General features: G+C 42.8%; 1 protein-coding gene across 1 annotated transcript in view; it reads left to right on the top strand.

Moving 5' to 3' along the window:
• The window catches only part of GBE1 (1,4-alpha-glucan branching enzyme 1), a 745,843-nt gene that overhangs the window by 496,144 nt on the left and 226,195 nt on the right, over positions 1 to 23,504 (top strand). The window contains exon 11 of the mRNA XM_069204143.1: positions 17,009 to 17,119. Coding sequence (XP_069060244.1) covers positions 17,009 to 17,119 — 111 coding nt within the window. The remainder of the gene's footprint in view (positions 1 to 17,008; positions 17,120 to 23,504) is intronic.

Raw genomic sequence — 23,504 nt, 5'->3', positions numbered from 1 at the left:
AGCTTAGTACCCTTGAGAGGATCAAGGAATGAAGGAGGACAGATGGTGTTCCATCCTGGATTTGGATTCATGGTGTATTGCAAGACTGAAATACGTAGGCGTGGGATGGAGGCCAACGATTTTTGTTCCATGATCCAGGTGAGGATGACAGAATGACTCAAGGAGGAATGCTCTTCCCTACAATACCCATCTGATTTTACAGAAAGGGATCCAGAGAAACTTGCAGTGTTAGTTGACAAAGTGGTTAGCTAACAGAGTTCAGAAGGGACTAGAGCAGCATGGTTCTAAACTCAGAGGGGAGTAGGTCTCTACAGACTGGTTCCAAACTGTAAGCTAAGGGTCAGGGTAATTCCCACAGATGGCTTAGGAAGAAGGGGAATGGGAATGGTATGTCTGGGAAAAACCATCATGAGAAGAGAGGGCAAGAGGTGCCTTCCAAGTCCAAGGTTGTGACTTGTTGCGTGGGTCATCGGGTAGAATATTATGAAAGACTGTCACATGAACCACCCTGTTCCTGCTGCATCTGTGATAGCTACTGTGTTAGTTGTGGATAAAGAGACCTGTGGGGCTCCTGTTGTACTTAATCTAGTGGCTATGGTGATCTGGGAGAGGGATCCTGATGCTCTGATGCACATACATCTGGGGTTTGTGTGTAGGAAGTCCGTGTCAATGGGAAGAATGTACCTATCCTGAGGGATAATTGAGCTGTTAGGATTGTGGTTGAGGGGAAGTGTCACACACCAGAGGGAATTCTCCCAGATACAAAGAATACAGGTTTGATAGCCGGTGAAGAGGGCTTGGGATGCCCACTTGCCTGAGTTAAAGTAGAGATCAACAGCAAGGTAGCCATGCTAGATGTAGGGGTGGGAAGGGAAGCAAGGTGCTTGATGTATCTTGAGCATTGGCTTCATTGCCCCTGGAGCTTTGTACCAGGACCAGAAGCATTCATGTCTTGAATGTAGTCGGCTGTGCTGACAAAAGCACAGGCTGCAAAGCAGTCTCTGAAGGATAATGAGATAATTTCCAATTTACGAGGACAACATAGTTTGCAGGAAGGGCAGGCTCCCTGATAGCACTGGGCATGGAGGTCATAACTTCTGTTCAAGATCGAGGAGAGGATGATACTCTCGACCTGGCCAGGTGCTGGAGTCTGAGTCACTGCCAGAACTACAGACATTGCTAGCTGCTGGAGGACCTACCCAGGAAGATTTCCACAAGGCACAAGAAGACTGCCCTGCTCATGTTGGACATAATAGGGAAGCTCAAGGAGTAAAAATTGTGTTGGCAGGAAGCAAGGCTTAATATGTGGTGAGCAGATAAATCCTGAGCTATGGTTTAGCAAGAGGCTAGTGGGTCCATTAGTGCACAGGGATCTGTTGTCACTGGCCATGAAGTGTCCTTAGCAGGACACCTGGGCATTAGAAAAACCTAGGATACATACTAGACTCATCCTCCAGGCATGAGAAACGAAACAGAGGCACATCCCACTGAGATGAGTTTTGTGGTGTATGTGCTGGCTTTTGACAAAACAATGTGGGAAATGAACAATCTTTGCATGTATTTCAGTACCCCAAGTTGTCCTAGAGTTGGCTGTTGGAAGGTCAGCTTTCTTAGTAAGTGGTTTCCAAGATGTGGCAGAAGGTAGGAACAGGAGAGGTGGTACTCATCCAGCTCCAAAGTAACTGCATAATTAAGCGTGCAACCCATTTGGTTACTCCGTGGTGCCCCATTGGGATTATCAAGGTTTTTACTGTTTACCCATAGTGGAGTGCCCTGGGTCTTGAGTAGGAGCTTGCTGTTGATAAAAGCAAAGATTTGTTTCTGTGGGTAGGCAAAACGAAGGGGTCGAAGGAGATATATTCATAAGGTATCTCTATGTAAATTGACTGACCAATTTTGTCGATAGGAAAAAAATGGCATCAGAAGGCAGGTATTGCTCTTGTTTGAGAACAACACAAACCTCCTACAAATACTTCATTGGAAATGGATAGGGAGGGCTATAGGCAGCAGCCACACTATCAACCCATCAATTCACACCAGTGCCCCTCCAATTTATGTGGGGTAGCAATTATGAACTAACGATATCTCCCCCACAGAGGACAGGCATGCATTTGTAAAATTATAGATTGCAGATCAGTCCCTGGTGGAAGACTCCATATATGCGCCCAAAGGTAGAAAGGCTCCCTTTTTCACTCAACGCACTTGAATATTTACAGGGTGTGGGAAGATGAGACTAATTGTGGGGATGATTGGAAATTAGCCCCTGATCTGATCCGACTGGCCCATCCTTTAGAAAAACTGTAGTGGACAAGGCAAACCTGCTGGATCTTCTAGGGGATTACTAGCTAGTGGATATTTGGCATATAGACAACCCTACAGATAAGGATTATGACATTGTATTGCCAGTGCAAAACATCTCCTCCTGCATTGAATTTTACCTAACACACCACTCAGTACTACACATATCATTTCATTATGGCATACTACCAGAGGAGCGCTCAGAACACAACCCCAATGCTGCTCAATGTCACTATAGGTCATATACCACCTCTTGCAGGCTTTTAACCCCTTCCCCGCCACCGACGTAATCGTTACGTCCATGGAAGCGCCCGTGTGGCGCCATGGACGTAACCATTACGTCCTGAATGCTGCCCTCGGGAGAAGCGCTAGCGCTCCTCCCGAGGGCCGCCCCCCCACCCCCCTAGGTCAGGGCTGACAGGGGAATCCCTTCCCCTTCAACCCCTGACCCCCCCCCCATCTCCCCCCCCCTGTGACGTCAGCGCGCGAGCGCGCGCTGACAATCACACAACCTCCCCCATCGCGCTGGAAGCAGAGCTTCCAGCGCGATCGAAAGAGAAATGCTCAGCATTTCTCTTTCGATCACGTGGGGGAGGCCTGGAGGGGCTTCAAAGGGAAGGAAATGTATTTCCTTCCCTTTGAAGTCTCTCCGAGGGTTTCAAAAGCCGGATTGCTTGCAATCCGGCTTTTGAAACCCCACTAGACACCAGGGATTTTTTTTTTTTTCTATGAAATTGACAGAAGGGAGCGACAGGGGGTCATTTTTTTTTAAGGCCTTTTCTGCCCCCCCTTGGGGCAGATCGGCCTATTATTAGGCCGATCTGCCCCCAGTGGGGGCAGAAACCTCTAGACACCAGGGATACTTTTTTTTGGTTTGTTTTTTTATTTGTTTTCTTTAGTTTTTTAGGTGTGGGATGCGACCCCTTAGGCAAGGGTCGCTCCCATAGGGGGAAATTATATTTAGGCCATTTCTGCCCCCTTTGGGGGCAGATTGGCTTATTTTTATGAGGCCAATCTGCCCCCAAGGGGGGCAGAAACCACTAGACACCAGGGAGTTTTTTTTGTTTGTTTGTTTTTCACGTAAGGGGAGCGACCCCTTAGGCAAGGGTCGTTCCCTTGGGGGGCAAATTTATTTTAGGCCATTTCTGCCCCCCATGGGGGCAGATCAGCCTATTTTTATTAGGCCGATCTGCCCCCACGGGGGGCAGAAACCACTAGGCACCAGGGATTTTTGTTGTTGTTGTGTTTTACAGATGGGGAGCGTCCCCTTAGGCAAGGGTCGCTCCCCTGGAGGGGCAAATTGTATTTAGGCCATTTCTGCCCGCTTTGGGAGCAGATCGGATGATTTTAGGTCAATCTGCCCCCAAGGGGGGCAGAAACCACTAGGCACCAGGGATCTTTTTTTTGCGCCGTCACGCAAGGGGAGCGACCTTGTAGGCAAGGGTCGCTCCCCGGGGGGGTGAGGGGGGCAAATTTATTTTAGGCCATTTCTGCCCCCCCTGGGGGCAGATCGGCCTATTAGTATTAGGCCGATCTGCCCACAGGGGGGGCAGAAACCTCTAGGCGCCTGGGCAAATAGTTTTTTTGTGTTTTTTTTTTGTTTGTTTGTTTTTTTAGAGATGGGGAGCGACGCATTAGGCAAGGGTCGCTCCCCTGGGGGGCAAATTGTATTTAGACCATTTCTGGCCCCCTTGGGGGCAGATTGGCCGATTGTAGGTCAATCTGCCCCCAAGGGGGGCAGAAACCACTAGGCACCAGGGATCTTTTTTTTGCACCGTCACGCAAGGGGAGCGACCTTGTAGGCAAGGGTCGCTCCCCGGGGGGGGGGGAGTGAGGGGGGCAAATTTATTTTAGCCCATTTCTGCCCCCCTGGGGGCAGATCGGCCTATTGGTATTAGGCCGATCTGCCCCCGGGGGGGGCAGAAACCTTTAGGCGCCAGGGCACATTTTTTTTTGTGTGGGTTTTTTTTTGTTTGTTTTTTTAGAGATGGGGAGCGATGCATTAGGCAAGGGTCGCTCCCCTGGGGGGCAAATTGTATTTAGACCATTTCTGCCCCCCTTGGAGGCAGATTGGCCGATTGTAGGTCAATCTGCCCCCAAGGGGGGCAGAAACCACTAGGCACAAGGGATCTTTATTTTGCGCCGTCACGCAAGGGGAGCGACCTTGCAGGCAAGGGTCGCTCCCCGGGGGGGTTGGGAGGGCAAATTTATTTTAGGCCATTTCTGCCCCCCCTGGGGGCAGATCGGCCTATTGGTATTAGGCCGATCTGCCCCCGGGGGGGCAGAAACCTCTAGGCACCAGGGCAAATTGTTTTTTTTGTGGGTTTTTTTTGTTTGTTTGTTTGTTTTTGTAGAGATGGGGAGCGACCCATTAGGCAAGGGTCGCTCCCCTGGGGGGCAAATTGTATTTAGACCATTTCTGCCACCCTTGGGGGCAGATTAATATAATTGTAGGTCAATCTGCCCCAAGGGGGGCAGAAACCACTAGGCACCGGGATTTTTTTTTTGGCACCAATGTCACGCTAGGGGGGGCGACCCCATAGGCAAGGGTCGCTCCCGGGGGGGCAGGGGGGTTGGGGGGTGGGGGACAAATTTATTTTAGGCCATTTCTGCCCCCCCTGGGCCCGGCTGAGCTAGAGGCCAAAATCCACAGGTAGGCACTGTTTTCTATGAAAAAATGTGATGTGTCCACGTTGTGTTTTGGGCCTTTTCCTGTTGCGGGCGCTAGGCCTACCCACACCAGTGAGGTATCATTTTTATCGGGAGACTTGGGGGAACGCTAGGTGGAAGGAAATTTGTGGCTCCTCTCAGATTCCAGAACTTTCTGACACAGAAATGTGAGGAACATGTGTTTTTTTTAGCCAAATTTTGAGGTTTGCAAAGGATTCTGGGTAACAGAACCTGGTCCGAGCCCCGCAAGTCACCCCTCCTTGGATTCCCCTAGGTCTCTAGTTTTCAGAAATGCACAGGTTTGGTAGGTTTCCCTAGGTGCCGGCTGAGCTAGAGGCCAAAATCTACAGGTAGGCACTTTGCAAAAAACACCTCTGTTTTTTTCCAAAATTTAGGATGTGTCCACGTTGCGCTTTGGGGTGTTTCCTGTCGCCGGCGCTAGGCCTACCCACGCAAGTGAGGTATCATTTTTGTCGGGAGACTTGGGGGAACGCTGGGTGAAAGGAAATTTGTGGCTCCTCTCAGATTCCAGATCTTTCTGCCACAGAAATGTGAGGAACATGTGTTTTTTTTAGCCAAATTTTGAGGTTTGCAAAGGATTCTGGGTAACAGAACCTGGTCCGAGCCCCGCAAGTCACCCCTCCTTGGATTCCCCTAGGTCTCTAGTTTTCAGAAATGCACAGGTTTGGTAGGTTTCCCTAGGTGCCGGCTGAGCTAGAGGCCAAAATCTACAGGTAGGCACTTCGCAAAAAACACCTCTGTTGTCTTCCAAAAATTTGGATGTGTCCACGTTGCGCTTTGGGGCGTTTCCTGTCGCGGGCGCTAGGCCTACCCACACAAGTGAGGTATCATTTTTATCGGGAGACTTGGGGGAACATAGATTAGCAAAACAAGTGTTATTGCCCCTTGTCTTTCTCTACATTTTTTCCTTCCAAATATAGGAGAGTGTGTAAAAAAGACATCTATTTGAGAAAAGCCCTGTAATTCACATGCTAGTATGGTCACCCCGGAATTCAGAGATGTGCAAATAACCACTGCTCCTCAACACCTTATCTTGTGCCCTTTTTGGAAATACAAAGGTTTTCTTGATAGCAATTTTTTACTCTTTATATTTCAGCAAATGAATTGCTGTATACCCGTTATAGAATGAAAACGCACGTCAGGGTGCAGCTCATTTATTGGCTCTGGGTTCCTCGGGTTCTTGATGAACCTACAAGCCCTATATATCCCCGCAACCAGAGGAGTCCAGCAGACGTAACGGTATATTGCTTTCGATAATCTGACATTGCAGGGAAAAGTTACAGAGTAAAACGTAGAGAAACATTTATGTTTTTTTCACCTAAATTTCAATATATTTATTTTTCAGTTGTTATTTTCTGTAGGAAACCCTTGTAGGATCTACACAAATGACCCCTTGCTGAATTCAGAATTTTGTCTAGGTTTCAGAAATGTTTAGGTTTCTGGGATCCAGCATTGGTTTCATGCCCATTTCTGTCACTGACTGGAAGGAGGCTGAAAGCACAAAAAATTGCAAAAATGGGGTATGTCCCAGAAAAATGCCAAAATTGTGTTGAAAAATTGGGTTTTCTGATTCAAGTCTGCCTGTTCCTGAAAGCTGGGAAGCTGCTGAGTTTAGCACCGCAAACCCTTTGTTGATGCCATTTTCAGGGGAAAAACCACAAGCCTTCTTCTGCAGCCACTTTTTCCAATTTTTTTGAAAAAAACAAAATTTTCCCTGTATTTTGGCCAATTTCTTGGCCTCTTTCAGTGGAACCCACAAAGTCTGGGTACCTCCAGAATCCCTAGGATGTTGGAAAAAAAGGACGCAAATTTGGCTTGGTTAGCTTATGTGGACAAAAAGTTATGCGGGCCTAAGCGCGAACTGCCCCAAATAGGCAAAAAAAGGCCTGGCACAGGAGGGGGAAAAGGCCTGGCAGCGAAGTGGTTAAAGGATAAAGGCATCCAAGTATGGCTTAACAGAGGGGAAGAAAACACTGAACACTCATGTGAGGGAAAGTAAAGTACATTTTTTTCTAAAGTGCAAAAATACCAAGGCGTCTTAGCGTTCCGTAGGTACTGGGACAGCACCGCCAGACTGTCGTGTAGACAATATATTTTGTATGTTCTTTGAGTATAATGTACAAAAAAAATCAAATGATTAAAGTTTAACATTTTACATTTCGGATATTTGCCACCGTGTGTTTTTCTACTGTACATACAGTGATTTACATATACAAGGTGTAGACCAGTCTTTTACAATAGTTATTTAAAATATTGCCATGCTGTTAATGAAGCTATAAAAATAAACCCAATTTATTATATTTTTGTGTGTTTGTTATGGCATATCACCTCAGTGTCATGTGCATACAATCTCAGTTGAAGCCGTGACCCCATAAATGGGCATTTAGTGAATATATTTACATGCAGAATCCATGCAGTGCAACCTTCTATTATAGTTTATAGATTCCTAAATTACCTCTCCATTGATGCTCCTGATATATTATGTTATCATCTAGTCTGTCTTAATTGTGATCGGTAACATGTTCCGACTTATCCTAAACCGGAATAGTCATTTAAACTAAAGTTAAGGTTTTATAAATATGTGGTTTATTAAATTCAAAACGTTATCGATAGTATCTGACTAGCTCACTCACTTCTTTATTAGTTTGTGTTTCCTATAAGAAACAAAAAATGTGCCACTCCAATTATGTTTAAACCTAAATAAAAAGATAGGACTAGTTACTAAATGTTTGTTATATGCGGGAACACCACTAAAAAATCTTTGTTACTAGAACAAGTACCTCACTTGCTCACCTATGTTTTGAAAATCAGTTGTTATCCAGACCGCGAGTAAGCGACTAGCTCTCTCATCTCTCAATTAATTTGTGTTTTGTATAAGAAGCAAAAAAGTGCCAATCCAATTATGTTTAAACCTGAGTAAGAGAAATACAACTAGTTACTGAATGCTTGTTATATGCGGAATAACAGCTAAGAATCTCTTATCAGAACAAGTACCTCACTTGCTCACCTGTATTTTGAAGATCAGCCGTTATCCTGGCCGCGAATACACAAACAGAGGCCATGTCTGATCATGCTGTATATATACGCGTGATCAAAGACAGTGAATAGAAAAGGGATTGAAGTCTACGTCTTGATTGAAACACTAGACTCCAAGCATAGAAATGGCAAAAGGACTAAATCTTACAAGAATCGTTGCCATGTTGGAAATCCTCGTAAATAATACGAGGCATTTCCAACTTAATAATGCTAAATTTAACATTTAATGTGGTGTTATTGTAAACCACTTAATTGATTCAAATATGTAAATATTGAATAAAACTGACCTAATATTGGTTATTCCTATACTATTGTCATGTTTAGGCTACTATTTAATTATAAGAACTCAGGATTCATTGCCATCTTGGAAACCCTCATAATGTGATACAAGATGTTTCCACTTATTAATGCTGTATTGGGCTTCTAATAAAGTGATTACTATAAATCCCTTCATTAGTTTATAGTGTAGTACATAGACCAGTATTTGGACTGTATTATATATGAATCAATTGATACATAAGAAGACGTGTGCATAGTTTTTCATATATCCCCTGTATCAATACTTTTTCGCCGGTTGACATGCAAAGAGTGTTTTACTGTGTCAAACGTAGAAGAGAGATTGAGAAGTATTAGCGCAGCGCTACCTGCTGAGTCTGCCTTCCTATGAATCTCGTCAGTGGCAATTAATGCAAATTTGGTTGAATGATGCAGCCTAAAATCATGCTAGCAGGGGTCTAAAATATTATGGGCATCTAGGAAAGCTGTAAGATCTTCAAGCATCTTCCTTAAAATGTTGGCAGGTAGGGATAATCTAGACACAGGACGATAATTTACTATCCTCTTGCTCTAGCGATGTTTGTTTTTGCAGCAGGTGAATAGACGCCCTCTTCCATGCTGCTGGGAAATGACCTGCAGCCAGTTCCTTATTGAGAAGTACATTGAGATGTCTAGCATCTGTCTCAGACACCATATGTAACATGAATGGTGGAAAGGATTCCCATGGTGAGCCCGACTTAATAGGCTCAAGAACTCTGATGACTCTGTCTTCAGTTAAAGGCTTGAAGCAGCCCAGCCCTTTCTGACTGATTCGTACTCCATTCAGTAATTCCATAGGTGTGGGAGAGTGTTACTACTAATCCTGGAATTCAATGAAAATTCCTCATATACACTATTTACTTCGGTCTGAAAATATTCTGCCAACTTATTGCAGAAAACGTATGTGGATATGAAAAGTAGGGAATTATTGCAGTTAGCAAGGCAGGTAACTGTTTAAACAGTTCTTTAGTCGAATCTTGGTTAGCGGTGCATACCAAGAAGCAGAGGGATTTTTCCTGCCACTAATTAGGGTTTTCTAAGGCACTAAGGGCCATATGTACGAAAGCTTTTTCCCATAGACCCAGAATGGGTAAAAACCTTTCGTACATCTGGCCCTAAGTTCCTGGCCACATTATCTAGCCAGCATGTGAAATTAACGGTGGCATCCTCAATGTTGCAGTTTAAGTCTGGACTGTTACTATTCTGCGTCACATCGAGTTCCCAGCTGTCTATTTTTTTTTTTTTTAAGTTTTTTTTGCACGGATCTTGGCTTGGGATAGATTACGTATCCACAATTCCCAACCTGAACTGTAAGGTTAAAAAGAACAGCCTTGTGATTCATCCAAATTAGAGGAATAGCTTTTTAAAAACTAAGCATAGAATTAGTTGTGAAAATGCCATCCAACGTACGGCTGGCCATATGCCCTGGTTGGGTAACTATTTGACGCTAATCGAAGCTACGGGGCCAATCTATTAAATATTCTGTGTCTGAATTCTCATTTAAGCTCCAGGTGAAAAGTAAAATCCCCTAAAAGAGTGGAAATTCAATACCAGACTCCATAAATGTCTGAACAGATACAAGGCTGGCATTACGGCCAGGTGGGTGATAGTCAGCCCCCATGAAAAACAGCAGCATTGTTAATTTAACCCTTGCTGTGCATCGGATAGTCGGGAGTCGTCTCACACTGCAGTACTCTTGTCAATCAAAACAAAAGAGACGTGAGACAATCTGCTCATTTCACTTTCCCTGCCTCTGTGCTTAGATGGCTATCTCAGCCTCCTATTCCCGAGATAGATAGGAGAGGTATCAATGGAAAGATAAGTACACTGCAAGTAGGGATTCACCCACCATGGACATGGGTATGCCCCCCACCCTAACTGAAGGGGTAAACGTCTTTCAGCCTCCTCTGCAGACCAAAGAATATCATCCCCATGGCAAGCAAGAGGACATCTGACAGTCTTGGGTTTTGATTTTACACACTGGCCAAGAGAGATTGGGGCACTTGTGGATTTGAAGGACAAGCACAGAACCTGTGAGTTTAACAGTTTGTTTTTCTGGTTGCTATAGTGTGAGCAACATGAGTGGCTCTTGTTCACAGCACTTGTGTTTTTTTTTTTTTAGCTCAAAGTTTATCCTTGCATACAAAATTGATGCTAGGATGCATTCTGCACTAAAATATACTGCAAAATGCCAGATTTGCATTTCGTGTCGTTTTCTAAAATTACGCAAAAGGAATTATTCAGAGGAACTCAGAGGGGCAATAGCACACCTGTTATCATCTTGGTGGGATATGCAGGTACTGTACATGCAAGGAAGAAACCGTGGTAAGCTTAATTTGATTATGCAAGAATTTAACCGCAAATGGATATGGCCACACTTACTTACAAAATATTGGTCGATGAAAAGACGCCTCGAATTTTGTGTTTAGTGGATGTAACATAGAATGATGTGGCCTGCTTGTGTGGTGAGATTACTTCAAATAGAAATCTGCAGGCTAGACAGTGACACTAAGAAAGCACAGTGAAGTGTTTTCCATATAGAGATTGTGAATGATGATTTGTGAATTTAATAGTTTGAATGTGATAGCTTACTATGTAGACTAGAGATTGTCATTATGAAAAAGTATAGAAGATGCACATTATTCATAAGATTGAAATCTGTTTTAAAAAAGTGTGTATGCAGTCATACATTTTAAGAAAAATGCCCAAAGTCTGTGCTTCAATTGTCATGTGTATATGTTGTAATGTTTTAAATAATCATCAAATAAAATTGATAATCATAGTTTCAGACGACAGTTGGAGGTTTCAGTAATGAAGGTTGTGTGCCTCGGTGTTTTATGTGGGTGAGGTCATTCAGTTAATGACAGATGTCCTCACATACTGTTTCAATGGAATTCCTAATATGTATTTAACTGTGCTTGGAGCGCACAAAATACGTTAGCAGTGCCAGTTCCTAAGTGTGCAATATTCACACAGTTTAATGTATCAGTGAATGTTCTAATAACAGTGTGTGCCTTAAGGGAACATCTCCCTCATGCATCACTACCAGCCGTCGGAAAGGAAAAGTTTGACTTCGAAAACCCTTTTTGTGACTTCAGTAAGCTATGAGAGGCAAGATACACTTCTGAAAGACTCTACTGTCCCTTTGTTGAAGTCCGACTTAAACTCCAGGTTTTGTTTAACTCTTTTTTTATCTTAACAGTACATAGCATTAAGTAACCAGAGGCTATTTCAGACACCACAAAACTCAGATCTAAGAATATTATGTTTCCATGAATTAATGGGATATCAAGAGTCATTAATCTTTAATAAGAATTTTTAGACATTGGGTTATTGATTGACTGGGCTGTGATTGTTTTAAAAACTAGCTTTATTTGGCCCTAGCCCTAAAACATAGCGTACGTCAATTAAAATTGCATATTCTTTACCATATAATTAAAAACAATTTGATCCTTGTAAAACTACCTTTGATTAGTTAAACATTGCCTACCCCTTTCAAGGCTCTCTCAACCCTTTCAAGGCTTCAGAGAGCCCCATTAAGGAATCCCATATTTCATTTAAAAATCAGTCTAAAGCACATGTCACATTCAAGAATCTCATATCTACCAACAGGTTGAGAGCTTGAGCCCAGGTAATAACATTATATTTCCTAAAAAGTGGCTTTAAAAACATTTTCCATTTGTCTAAGAACCACAAGCAATCCAATAAATTTTGTTGGGCACCACATTTTACTTTGAGGCCACGTGTACATAGGCCCAAATCATCCCTCATTATGGTTCTTGTTTTCAAATCCATATAGCATGGGTTTAGCCCAACCCTGAATTTTAACACCGCATTCCTTAACTTGGGATTAGGCAAAGCCTCTAGATAGGGAAAAATATCCTAATTTCTCCACCCACGCACCATGAACTGGGTAGATATTTTACCCTCAGAATAACATAAATCCTCTTCTCTGGCACTTTTATTTACCATTACGCGCAGCTCCTGCTTAGGGATTTGTTCTCTGCACCACTGATTGGTGGCTAAACCCAAAGTAACACAGATTCTCTCTAGCCGACCTCTCACTTGGCAGGCCCAATTGAAATCACTTATCCTTTTTTCCCTTTTACATAGGTATGCAATTTTGGGGCTATCCTCTTCAGACAAAGTCAACCAAAATGTCAATGTAGCTTTCATTCCCCACGCCATAATTTGGCATTCAACCCTTATAGCCTGGATCATACTTCATGGGGAAGCGTAAGCAGTAGTTTCACACATTTACCCTCTTCTGCATCCCAATTCGACTTCCCAGCAAGAGTTAACTTCCGCCCCGTATTGAAATTGAGGTCACACCATGGATTAAAGGCAGAGAGTACGGGACGAAGAGACGGACCTCCATACTTCTGAATAAACTGCTTTAATCCCCAAACCGATGTTAAAGCAGTGGATTTCAGTGACTTGAGATATTTTCGCCATCTTATTTCAGAGTCAAACCACATACCCAGATATTTATACTTGTCAACCATTTCTACTTTTTCAACTCCCATGTACTAGGAAAGTGCCCTCTTCCTTTTTCCCAACACCATTATTTTCATCTTATCCAGGTTAACTGTAAGCATTTTACTTTGACAGTAGTTATGAAAGACATCTAATTTTCTTTCCAGTCCCAACTTCATCATGTCAACTATCACTAGGTCATTAGCGTATAATAAACCAGAAATATGGGTCCCATCCATTTTGTGGCATAATTCCCTAGCCTCATTTAATATGTTTGGCAAATCAGACAGAAATATGGCAAACTGGGGTGTGAGCACTTGTCAAGCAGCAACCACAATCCTGTCAGGGTTGGGTCAAAAAAAAAAAAAAAAAAATTAACCTGTGCTCAAGCCCTTGGAAGCTTGCCATAGAGCTGTCAGGCTTAACTTAGTGGCAATGTGTAAAGTATTTGTGCAGAACATCAAAGAGTAAAACAGTGAAAACACCACACAAAAGGATCCCACACCAGGTTAGAAACACAGAGCAAAACATAATAAATAAAACAGGCCTAAAATGAAAACAATCCAATCAGTAGAACTTGAATTATGAAAAATTAAAGAATAACCTGTATAACTGTGCCTAAAAACATAAATCGCAAACCCAGTAAATATGGGCGTGCTGAACTGGGTCAAAGTCAAAAGTTCAAGCTGACCCTGATGGACGGGGATCAGATACAGTCTCAAATTAGGCACACTGAAAGTTTACCTTCTCATGTTTTGTGGCAAGAGTTCTGTTAGGCGGGAAGAAGTCTGCTGGGAGCAAAGAGAGCACCACTGGTGAGAGTTAGCAGGGCATGAAGAGCATGACCGGTGTCGCGGGCGGGCTGGTACCTTGCTGGGGCAATCCATGCTGGCTGACGATGCTTGCTGTGCGAAGAGAAAAACTTGCGGGGCCTGCCCTGATTGTCTGTGCAGAGTTCTGGTCCAAATTGGTCCGTTCAAGGTTGCATAGTGCCCCAAAACATGAATTAAAGAGCTCTAAAGTCACACCAAGGGCCCAGGACCTGAGAAGTTCAGGGAGTGTTGGGAGCCTGTTATGTCCCTGAGGCTCCGATCAGGAGGCCAATAGACTAGCCCTTTGTGTCACTCTGGGCTTCTGGGTGCAAAATGTAGATGCAGTTCTAGTTCTTCCCCCAAGCAAGAGGGTAGCACGCAGAAGGCCAGCATAGTGGTGTCAGCAGGTCCTTGCAGCAAAGCAGTCCAGCAGAGGGGCATTTCTTGTTACAACACAGCACTCCTTCTTCCTGACAGGGTATCGTTACATGAAAATTAACCAAGTGTTTAAAGTCCTTTAAAACCTGTTGGCGTGGTCCTATGTTAAAGTTAAGGATCTGCAGCCCTGATTTAATCAGGTTAAATGCTCTAGTTTTGTGAAGAAAGTAAACAAAACATAATGAAGTCAGATAAATGAATCTCTGCCAGCTAAAAATTGCAGCAATCCTGTTGATTCAATCTACTTACTTCGAATCAATAGGATTGCTGCAATTTTTAGCAGGCAGAGACCACGCCAACAAGTTTTAAAAAGGACTTTAAACACTTAGATTGTTCCATGAAAATGAGCCAAGACCTTCCTGAAGCCATTCGGTAACTATAAAGCAATTTTCAGGTTTATTTTCAAACCCTATACAGTTGCCTCTACCTTGGAAACAACATTAAGACATTTATTTTTGTGTGTGTGTGTGTATATATATATATATATATATATATATACATACATACATATACATATATAGATAGATATATAATTTTTCTCTAGATGGCAAAGTAAAAAAGTGGTATTAACAACACACCAGGGCTACATGAGATGGAAGGTGAATTGGTATAGTTTTATTGTTAACACGACTAGGATGTGTCTGAGTACAATTAAATAGGGGTGAGTACGTCTTCAAATTGGTTTATTTTCTAAAGTAATTGTGTAAATTTTGTTTCCATCTCTTAAGAGGTCGACTATCACATAAAGAAGTAGTGACCTCATGTTAAAGATGGATTTGATAATATAACCATACAATATGTTGTACTGTTGAATTAATAGATGCTGACCAGATGGAGGGCAAAGTACTGATACATGCTTTCTGTGTTGTATTCTAGGTGCCTTCTATTTCAATATTCTGACCTGATGATGACCCGCCTGAATTAATTTCTTTGATTGGGGTCGAAACAACATTGAATTAGAAATTGTAGATTGACTTTGTAAAATTCAGTAGACTCACAGTACCTAAGGTTATAGGTGCTTATTTGAGACCTGATGCTTTTAACCACAGTTTGGTTTTAGTTTTTATGTAAATAGCACTGCAACACTTATACTAACACAATTCCCTCACACTGTGCCGTTATACAGGAGCAGCTCGATTACTTTACTTTAAATTAGTGAATTTAAGTTTCTAATAAATGTGATATATTGCTCACAAACCTCATCGGTACAGAAAGTTCTTTATGGTACAACCACTGTCGTGGAGATTAATTCACATCCTTCCCCCAGAGGGACCAAACATTTTTTTGTTATATTATCCACTTACCCAAGTCCCAGGGTACCGGGTAGCCCCATTTTGTTCAAGATTATGGAAGGTGGGATAAACTTCAAAACAGTGGCTTTGAAGTGAAAGGAATTCCCTTCCTCCCCTACACTGGTTCCAAGCTTGCTGGAGGGACAATACAGGGTTGTTAAGCCCTTTCTGTGTGGACAGGACATAGCCAATTTAGGTGTAAATGAGGCTGTGTCCTGTTCCTCCCTCCCATCCTGGTTGGTATGGCCCTTTAAGTCACACCTAAGCTCCCATTGTGTGTGGCTGTCTAGTAGTGATAAACAAAGCCCACTGCCAACTACACCCAGCCATGTGACCAAAGACAGGCTGCAGACACCAAGGGGGTTATTCTAACTTTGGAGGAGGTGTTAATCCGTCCCAAAAGTGACGGAAAAGTGACGGATTTACCACCAGCCGTATTACGAGTCCATTATATCCTATGGAACTCGTAATACGGCTGGTGGTATATCCGTCACTTTACCGTCACTTTTGGGACGGATTAACACTCCTCCAAAGTTAGAATAACCCCCCAAATGTCTAAGTCAAGAAAATGCCAACTTCCTAAAAGTGGCTTTTTCAGAACTGCAGTTTAAAACCCGACTTCACCCGAGGTTAGGATTTTAAATTGTGATTCCAGAGGCACCAAACAGGAAGTGGTCATTTCTTCCCATACGGAAAGATGTAATAAGGCAACTCCAATATTATCCTATGGGAGAGATGAGCCTTGGAGTAGTGAAAAATACATTTAAGACTTTTTCACTACCAGGACATGTAAAACCTAACAACACATGTCCTATTAATACCACATACACTGCGCCCTTTCGTTTGGGCTGTCTGGGCTTACTGTAGGTGTGACCTATGGGTATAAAAACTGAAGGTTTGGACCTGGCAACAGGTTTATTTTGGCAGCTCGAAATGGCATTGTAAACTGCACACACCAGCTCTTTAATGGCAGGTCTGGGACATGTTTAAAGGGCTACTTAAGTGGGTGGCACAATCCGTGCTGCAGGCCCACTAGCAGCATGTATTTTACAGGCCCCGGGTTCATGTAGTGCACTTTATTAGGGACATACAAGTACATGAAATATGCCACTGGTGAGTAAACCAATATTACCACGTTTTAAGGAGCGAGCACATGCACTTTAGCACCGGTTAGCCGTGGTAAAGTGCTCAGAGTTCTAAGGCCAACACAAGTAGGTCCAGCAAAATGGAGGAGGGGCAGCAAAAGGTTTCGGGGAAGACCGGTCTAAAAAGAAAAATCCAACGGGACAAAAAATGTAATATGGTTTTCCTGAATAGACCCAGCTCTTTCCTGTGCATGGGGATGTAACAGTGCCAAGCAGTAGAATGTGAACTTTAACACTTTGTTCCTGAAAAGTTGTTTTAACTGACTAATATGTATGAACCAACAGAAACATTGCTTTTCTGCATCTGAAATGGTTTGTAATTGGTATTGTATTTTATGGTATAGTTATTAAAATTGCATTTCAAACAATGAGTGACAGTGACCAATAAAGGAGACTTGATACTCTGAGTGCGACTGCTTGAAATACAATATACATTTCTTGTTAATTTTTTTTTAGTGAAAAAATAGATTCAGATTTTCAAGTTTGTACACGGTTGCATTTTCAGATTATCAAGGAGCTAAAAGATGAAGACTGGAATATGGGAAATATAGTCCATACACTTACTAACAGAAGATACAATGAAAAATGTATTGCCTATGCCGAGAGCCATGATCAGGTAATTCAAGACCTTTCGTTCTGTTGCAGCATTTGCCTGCTTTGGTGTTGTAAGGTATGCAGTAGATGGTAAGCTTCATGTATTAATTCTGACTTGAGTTTTTCATAACAGCCAGTATGATTGTTATCAGGAGTGCCATTTCTTCATTGTCATGCTAAGGATTGGCTATTTCTGATTGGGTTTCATCAAAAACGAACGCCACTTTATTTTAACAGCTACTTTTCCTCACCCTGTCAACCTATTTGTTTTTGTTCTTTAATGTCATTTCAATTACATTTTGGAAGTCAGTGTAAAGAGTTCTCTGTATTACATTTACTGCAGAACATATTTATTTCGCATATACTTCACCGTTTGGTGGTGGTTTCCCTGTGTCTCGAAGTCTCTTTGAGTTGGGTTCTTTGCCAAACTACAGCTGAGGCAGCCGATGACGAGTGTAATCTTAGAGTGTGAGGTGACAGAATAGTGCCTAACAGTTTCAAGTTTATTTTATTTAAAGTGCATACTTAATAAATTTTGTTTCACCAGTTGGTACAACTTTCAAAAGCAACGTAAGATAATAAAAGATGCATCTTGGGCGTAATAGCGGATGCTTAACATTCTTCCTACAATTAGAGAATTTAAGTTGTAATTTACAGCACTACAATTATAGCAGCCACTATTCTTTCAAATAAAGTGTTGATTATAGTCTCATCCGTTTTTAGAATAAAAAAAAAAAATGCTTTCAGTTTTGTGCACCACGACCTCCAGACCAGCAGTATTTAGCACTCCTGAGTGTGGAATTTCAGTTCTGTGTTTTGCTAAAGCATCAGGACCTGTAGTTGATTAGTGCGCAGTGAACACAGACCGGCGAACCTGAACATAAAAATTGCCGTTTATGAAGGGGGCGTGGCTGTGGAGGAGGCGGGGCCTTATGCTGAAGTACTTTTAAGACCCGTCTGCCTCTACTGACCTCCTTCCGCCTCTGAAAAACAAAATCACGAAGGTAGCTAGGGGCTTCAGTCGATGTCATGGGGTGTTTTCACACCTCTTAATGGACAAAGGCTGCTTATAGCCTTCAAAAGGTAGCTGGAAAACCACAATTTCGATGGTTTCCAGCTCCACTTCAATGCCATCATGTGATTTTAACTCCTCACCTGGATGACTGTGTGAAGACAAATGAACTTGTGTGAGACACTGTAGCACCATGTTAATTGGCAGGTCTGGGGAATACCAGGAGATAGTCCTTCAGGACAAGTGCCACCGAGTTCCCGTTGTGGCAGTATCCAGTGCCTAGAAAGACATGCACACTAAGGCGGGCTTTCTTTACCTTTTATTTGGAGCAGTGTGTAAACATGCAGGAGATTAAGGTGATTGTACGTCATCTGTCTTTATGTATCACCAATTTTCTTGAGACAACATTGGCTTGTCTCAGTGTTGAAGTGTAACATAGATTAGATTCAGGGACGCAACCAGACTCAAACGTCTAACAATTCCAGCAACTGGTGTGGGTCACACATTTCAAGCAATGTGGGCAGAGCTATCTTTACTGCCAATATAAGGGAAAGTAGTGACAGACTGTGCAGTTTAAATGTATTGGACAGACCCAATCTGAATATGATTAAAAGATTATAGTCTGTGGTCACTTGGCGGAGTTGTTTTGTGGCAGCCTGGTTGCTGAGGTCATCTTGTTAATGGGTGGCATTTGATCCATTTGCAGCATATGAAAATTTCAATTTGTTAAATGTTCGTTTTCTTGTCATTAGAAATCTTCCTTTATTTAACCACTTGAGGTCTTGTGAATTTGAGTCAGTCAGATTGGGTTTCATACTTTAATGTGATTTGTGTGTTATCTGCATAACAGCAATAGTTGAAATTGAAGAAGGAGAATAGGTTCGCTGGAGAACAAAGGCAAGTGCTGTAGAGAATGTAGAATTGTTAGGTACATTAGTTATGTATTGAATGGAGCTGACCTGAAGAAATAAAGTGTGATGATGATCTGTCTGATAGAAAAGATGCAATCTGTTTCAGTTCGCTCCTGTTTGTTTTGAAGTCTCCGCAGAAGATTGGTATGATGAATAGTATTAAAGGCAAGGGAGAGGTCAAGTAATAAGCAAGCAGGTACTCCAATGCCGATATTTGTCTTAAAGCAGATCTTTTTATGTTTTTTGACTAAACCAGTCTGTTATTAGCCAGATTTCGGAAGGATCTTTTGTTTCAAGGCATGCTTGTTTTAGAGAGGGCTTATGAAAGACATTTTGAGGTCTTTTGGGAAGATACCTGTGTTCAAGGAGTTGTTGACAGTTCTGGCTGGATTGGGTGCAGATCTATTTAAGAGGACATTGGTCTGCAGCGACGTAGCTTCGAAGTTGAGAGTCTGGATATGTGAATCTCACATTTCCCAACTAAACAAGTGGGAAGAGAAAACATAGGCATAATAGACCCAATTCTGGCCCCCCACACCCAACTGCCAAGCTTTGAATGCTTTTATTTAGAGTGGTGTCACACCCCAAAAACCTTCCCTGAACTACGCCTTTGTTGGTTTGCTAGTGATTCTGCTGGTCTACAAGTGTTTGTAGTATTGATAAAGTTTTGTGTGGTCAAGAGGTTAAAGGGGTTAACTGTAGTTGCTGTCATGTTTTATCTGATGAACTGAGCTGTGCTGGTAAAATTGTGGTTGAGCAGTGGGAAGTCGAGGAGGGACAAACAGTTAGGAGCACACCTGCCTAACATCCCAGCAAATAATCTGCCCCATTGCATCATGATAAATGTATTTTCCTCAAAAAACGAACTCAGTTACTTTTAAATATTTCACCTCTAAATAGGTGCAGCCTTTGCTGTGCATCTCTGGACACATGTGTTTCTGGGTTAATCCCTTCTTCAGCAGAGAACAAGTTTGCGGGGTGCTGGAAATGCTGCCATTAATCATCCGGTTTCAATACCTCTTCACTGGCATGCTCCAGAGCTCGTCAGCCCAGTGGCTCAAGGGAGCCTTTTTAAAGTCACAAACAGTTAGGAGCACACCTGCCTAACATCCCAGCAAATAATCTGCCCCATTGCATCATGATAAATGTAGTTTCCTCAAAAAACGAACTCAGTTACTTTTAAATATTTCACCTCTAAATAGGTGCAGCCTTTGCTGTGCATCTCTGGACACATGTGTTTCTGGGTTAATCCCTTCTTCAGCAGAGAACAAGTTTGCGGGGTGCTGGAAATGCTGCCATTAATCATCCGGTTTCAATACCTCTTCACTGGCATGCTCCAGAGCTCGTCAGCCCAGTGGAAGTCGAGGAGGGAGACTGACTTTGGTGGGTAGGAAGCAATTCAGGTGTGGCACGGAATCAGCAAGTGTCTGTAATGAGTAGGCCTTTTTCTGTGTTGCCAAGGAACCAAGATGCCCTAAGGTACTACTTCAGGTACTGCAGCTGAATAACCCTTTTCCCTCTGCACTCTTCTAGGGGGCGTTGCTATTTGTACAGTTTAGGCCCCTCATCAGCTCTACAGTTCGCTCAACAGCTCTCCCTATTCAGATCTTTCCTGTGGTACATGCTTTTGCCTGAGCATAGGGAAGGTCTCCCTACAGCAAGGCAAACATCAGGTATTGTGATTTGTTAACTTTACTTGCTCCAGTCAGGTTTCCTCACTACCCTCTCCAGAACACACAAAAAACATTGCTCACAATATAAACACTATGGAGTGACTAATGCTGCATGTGTGCATGGAAACAATGTATATTTAGACCAACAACTATACATTGGGATGCACTTATGCACATGTTTAGTATCCACAAAACATCAGATTTACATGAGTGAACTGAACATGTACAAAGTGAAAAGACCATAAAAGAAGCCATATTAATTTATGAAAATATAATATTGCCGGAACTATCTGTTGGGATGAGGATGCCCCCTGCGAGGTATACAGTCATGTTGCCCTATCTTGAATGTAAAACTGTAAGCATTTGGTTCCCCAGATTTTGTCTCTTGCCTCATGCTAATCTAGTGCATAGAAGTCTGTTGCCCCTTGACACGACTGAGGTCCTAGATCTGTCCTGTGACCTGGTGCCAAGCATGCCGTCATTTTGCTGACAGTGGACTACTGGCTTGTCACAGGTTTAGGAGGTGAACTGGGACAGGAATTAAGCTTGAGCATCAAAATAAGTAGCCCCCATTATTGAATTTGATAGCTAAAAAATTGGCCCATATTCGCAAATTGGGTCAGTTTTGAACTTGTAAAGAAACTGTATAACTATTTCTAAAAGATATGGAAAACTGCATGGATTTGCCACAAGTAACATGTATTTTCCTATCAGGTAAATCTACAGTGCAAACTAGCCCAGCAGCTTATAAAACAGGCCCACAAACAGAGAAAAACCAGCCCACATAGTGATCTGTCAGAGCAGTTCATCCTGTATGCCAATCCACCCCTCACATGTTTAGTATGTAGATCAACAATGAAGTATACTGTGTTTTGTGAATCAATAGTCATGGCCAAAACTTTTTATCTATGTCACTGGAATGTGATAATGTGCTATTATTTCTATAAATATACATTTCTAGCTATGAAGTATTTCTTTTGATGTTGTTAGTTGTTGTTGCTATAGTGATTTTCTATTCATCAGAGAGTTCTTAATGGGATGTTTGTAATTATCCTTGGGAGAGAGACAAGGATAGGCAGTTATTGAGAGTTGTGCTGAGACTCTTGCTGGAGTTTCTTTTCTAATAAATCTCTTTGGATCATCGACTATGCCTGGAGTATTATTTGGAGAGTTCTACTTCTCAACAGGATGTTTTGCTTCACTTGTGTAAAGTTCTACTTCCATGTGCTAATACTAATCTTTGTGCTAAATTCCAAATGTGGTGTGCACACAATTTTTTTTTTTTTAGAACACGCAGTATGTGCATGAGTGTGCCAGAGAATGGAGGTCTGCAGGTTCAATTTTAGAAACACCTAGCCTGCTGTGCATAAGATGAAGGTATGATTGTTTTCCCCGTAGTTGGAAGTGTTTTGCTGACATTCCTCAAGCTGGGGGAGAAGACCTAGACAAATAAGAGGGTACAGAGAAGACTAGACACATTTACAAATTCATGGAGGCCCTTTTGCTGAGTGGAGCTGCTGTTTAGTCTTTCTGCAGCTCTGCCATGTGGAAGATGGGTGGGGTGAAGCTTGGGACTGAAGCTTCTTTTCAGTGTGTAAGAGATCTTCTTAGGTGAGCCAGCCTTTTGTTTTTGCCATTCACTGTCCAGTGTAGCTGTTGATAAGCCAAGCATTGAAAGTACGTGCCTATGTGTGCCTCTGTTGTGGGCACTCTGACTGGACACTACCCTGCTTTGAGGAGCATCACTCTGCTTTGCAGCATACTGTGATGACTGATGTGCACCCAGAGCTGGTTTCTGACTGCCAGACAGCTTTTCTGGTGAGAGGGTGCAGGAAGTTGGCTCTGTATATACTATTTCAAAGAAAGAAATAGTGTGCAAAGTCCAAGGGTTCCCCTTAGAGGTAAGATAGTGGCCAAAGTAGATAATTCTAATGCTCTATTTTGTGGTAGTGTGGTAGAGCAGTAGGCCTATCAGAGGGTAGTGTTAAACATTTGTTGTACACACACAGGCAATAAATGAGGAGAACACACTCAAAGACTTACTCCATGCCAATAGGCTTTTATATTGAAAAATATATTTTCTTAGTTTATTTTAAGAACCACAGGTTCAAGATTTACAGTTAATACTTTAAATGTAAGGTACTTCACTTAGCTACTTTAGGAACTTTGAATGAAAGCAATATCACATACAGTCTTAGTAAAAATGGCAATAAGCTATTTTAAAAAAGTGGACACTGCAAAAATCAACAGTTCCTGGGGAAGTTAAGGAAAGGTTAGTTTTGGAGGTAAGTAAAACACTTAAGTCTCAGTCCTAGGGCATAGGCAGCCTACCGTTGGGGGTTCAAGGCAACCCCAAAGTTACCACACCAGCAGCTCAGGGCCGATCAGGTGCAGAGGTCGAAGAGATCCCAAAACACATAGGCGCCTATGGGGAACAGGGGTGCTCCGGTACCAGTCTGCCAGCAGGTAAGTACTTGCGTCCTCGGGGGGCAGACCAGGGGGGTTTTGTAGAGCACCGGGGGGGACACGAGAAGGAACACAAAGTAAACCCTCAGCGGCACAGGGGCGGCCGGGTGCAGTGAGCGAAGCAGGCATCTGGTTTTAGATTGAAAACAATGGAGGGACCCGGGGGTCACTCTAGCGTTGCAGGCAGGCACAAGGGGGGGCTTCTCGGGACAGCCACCACCTGGGCTTAGCAGAGGGTCACCTGGGGGTCGCTCTTGCACTGAAGTTCGGTTCCTTCAGGTCCTGGGGGCTGCGGGTGCAGTGTTTGTTCCAGGCGTTGGGTCCCTTGTTACAGGCAGTCGTGGT

Source organism: Pleurodeles waltl, chromosome 8 (assembly GCF_031143425.1).
Source record: "Pleurodeles waltl isolate 20211129_DDA chromosome 8, aPleWal1.hap1.20221129, whole genome shotgun sequence".
Taxonomy (NCBI): domain Eukaryota; kingdom Metazoa; phylum Chordata; class Amphibia; order Caudata; family Salamandridae; genus Pleurodeles; species Pleurodeles waltl.
The sequence above is the reverse complement of the archived record's forward strand: the minus strand, read 5'-3'. Positions and strand labels throughout refer to the sequence as shown.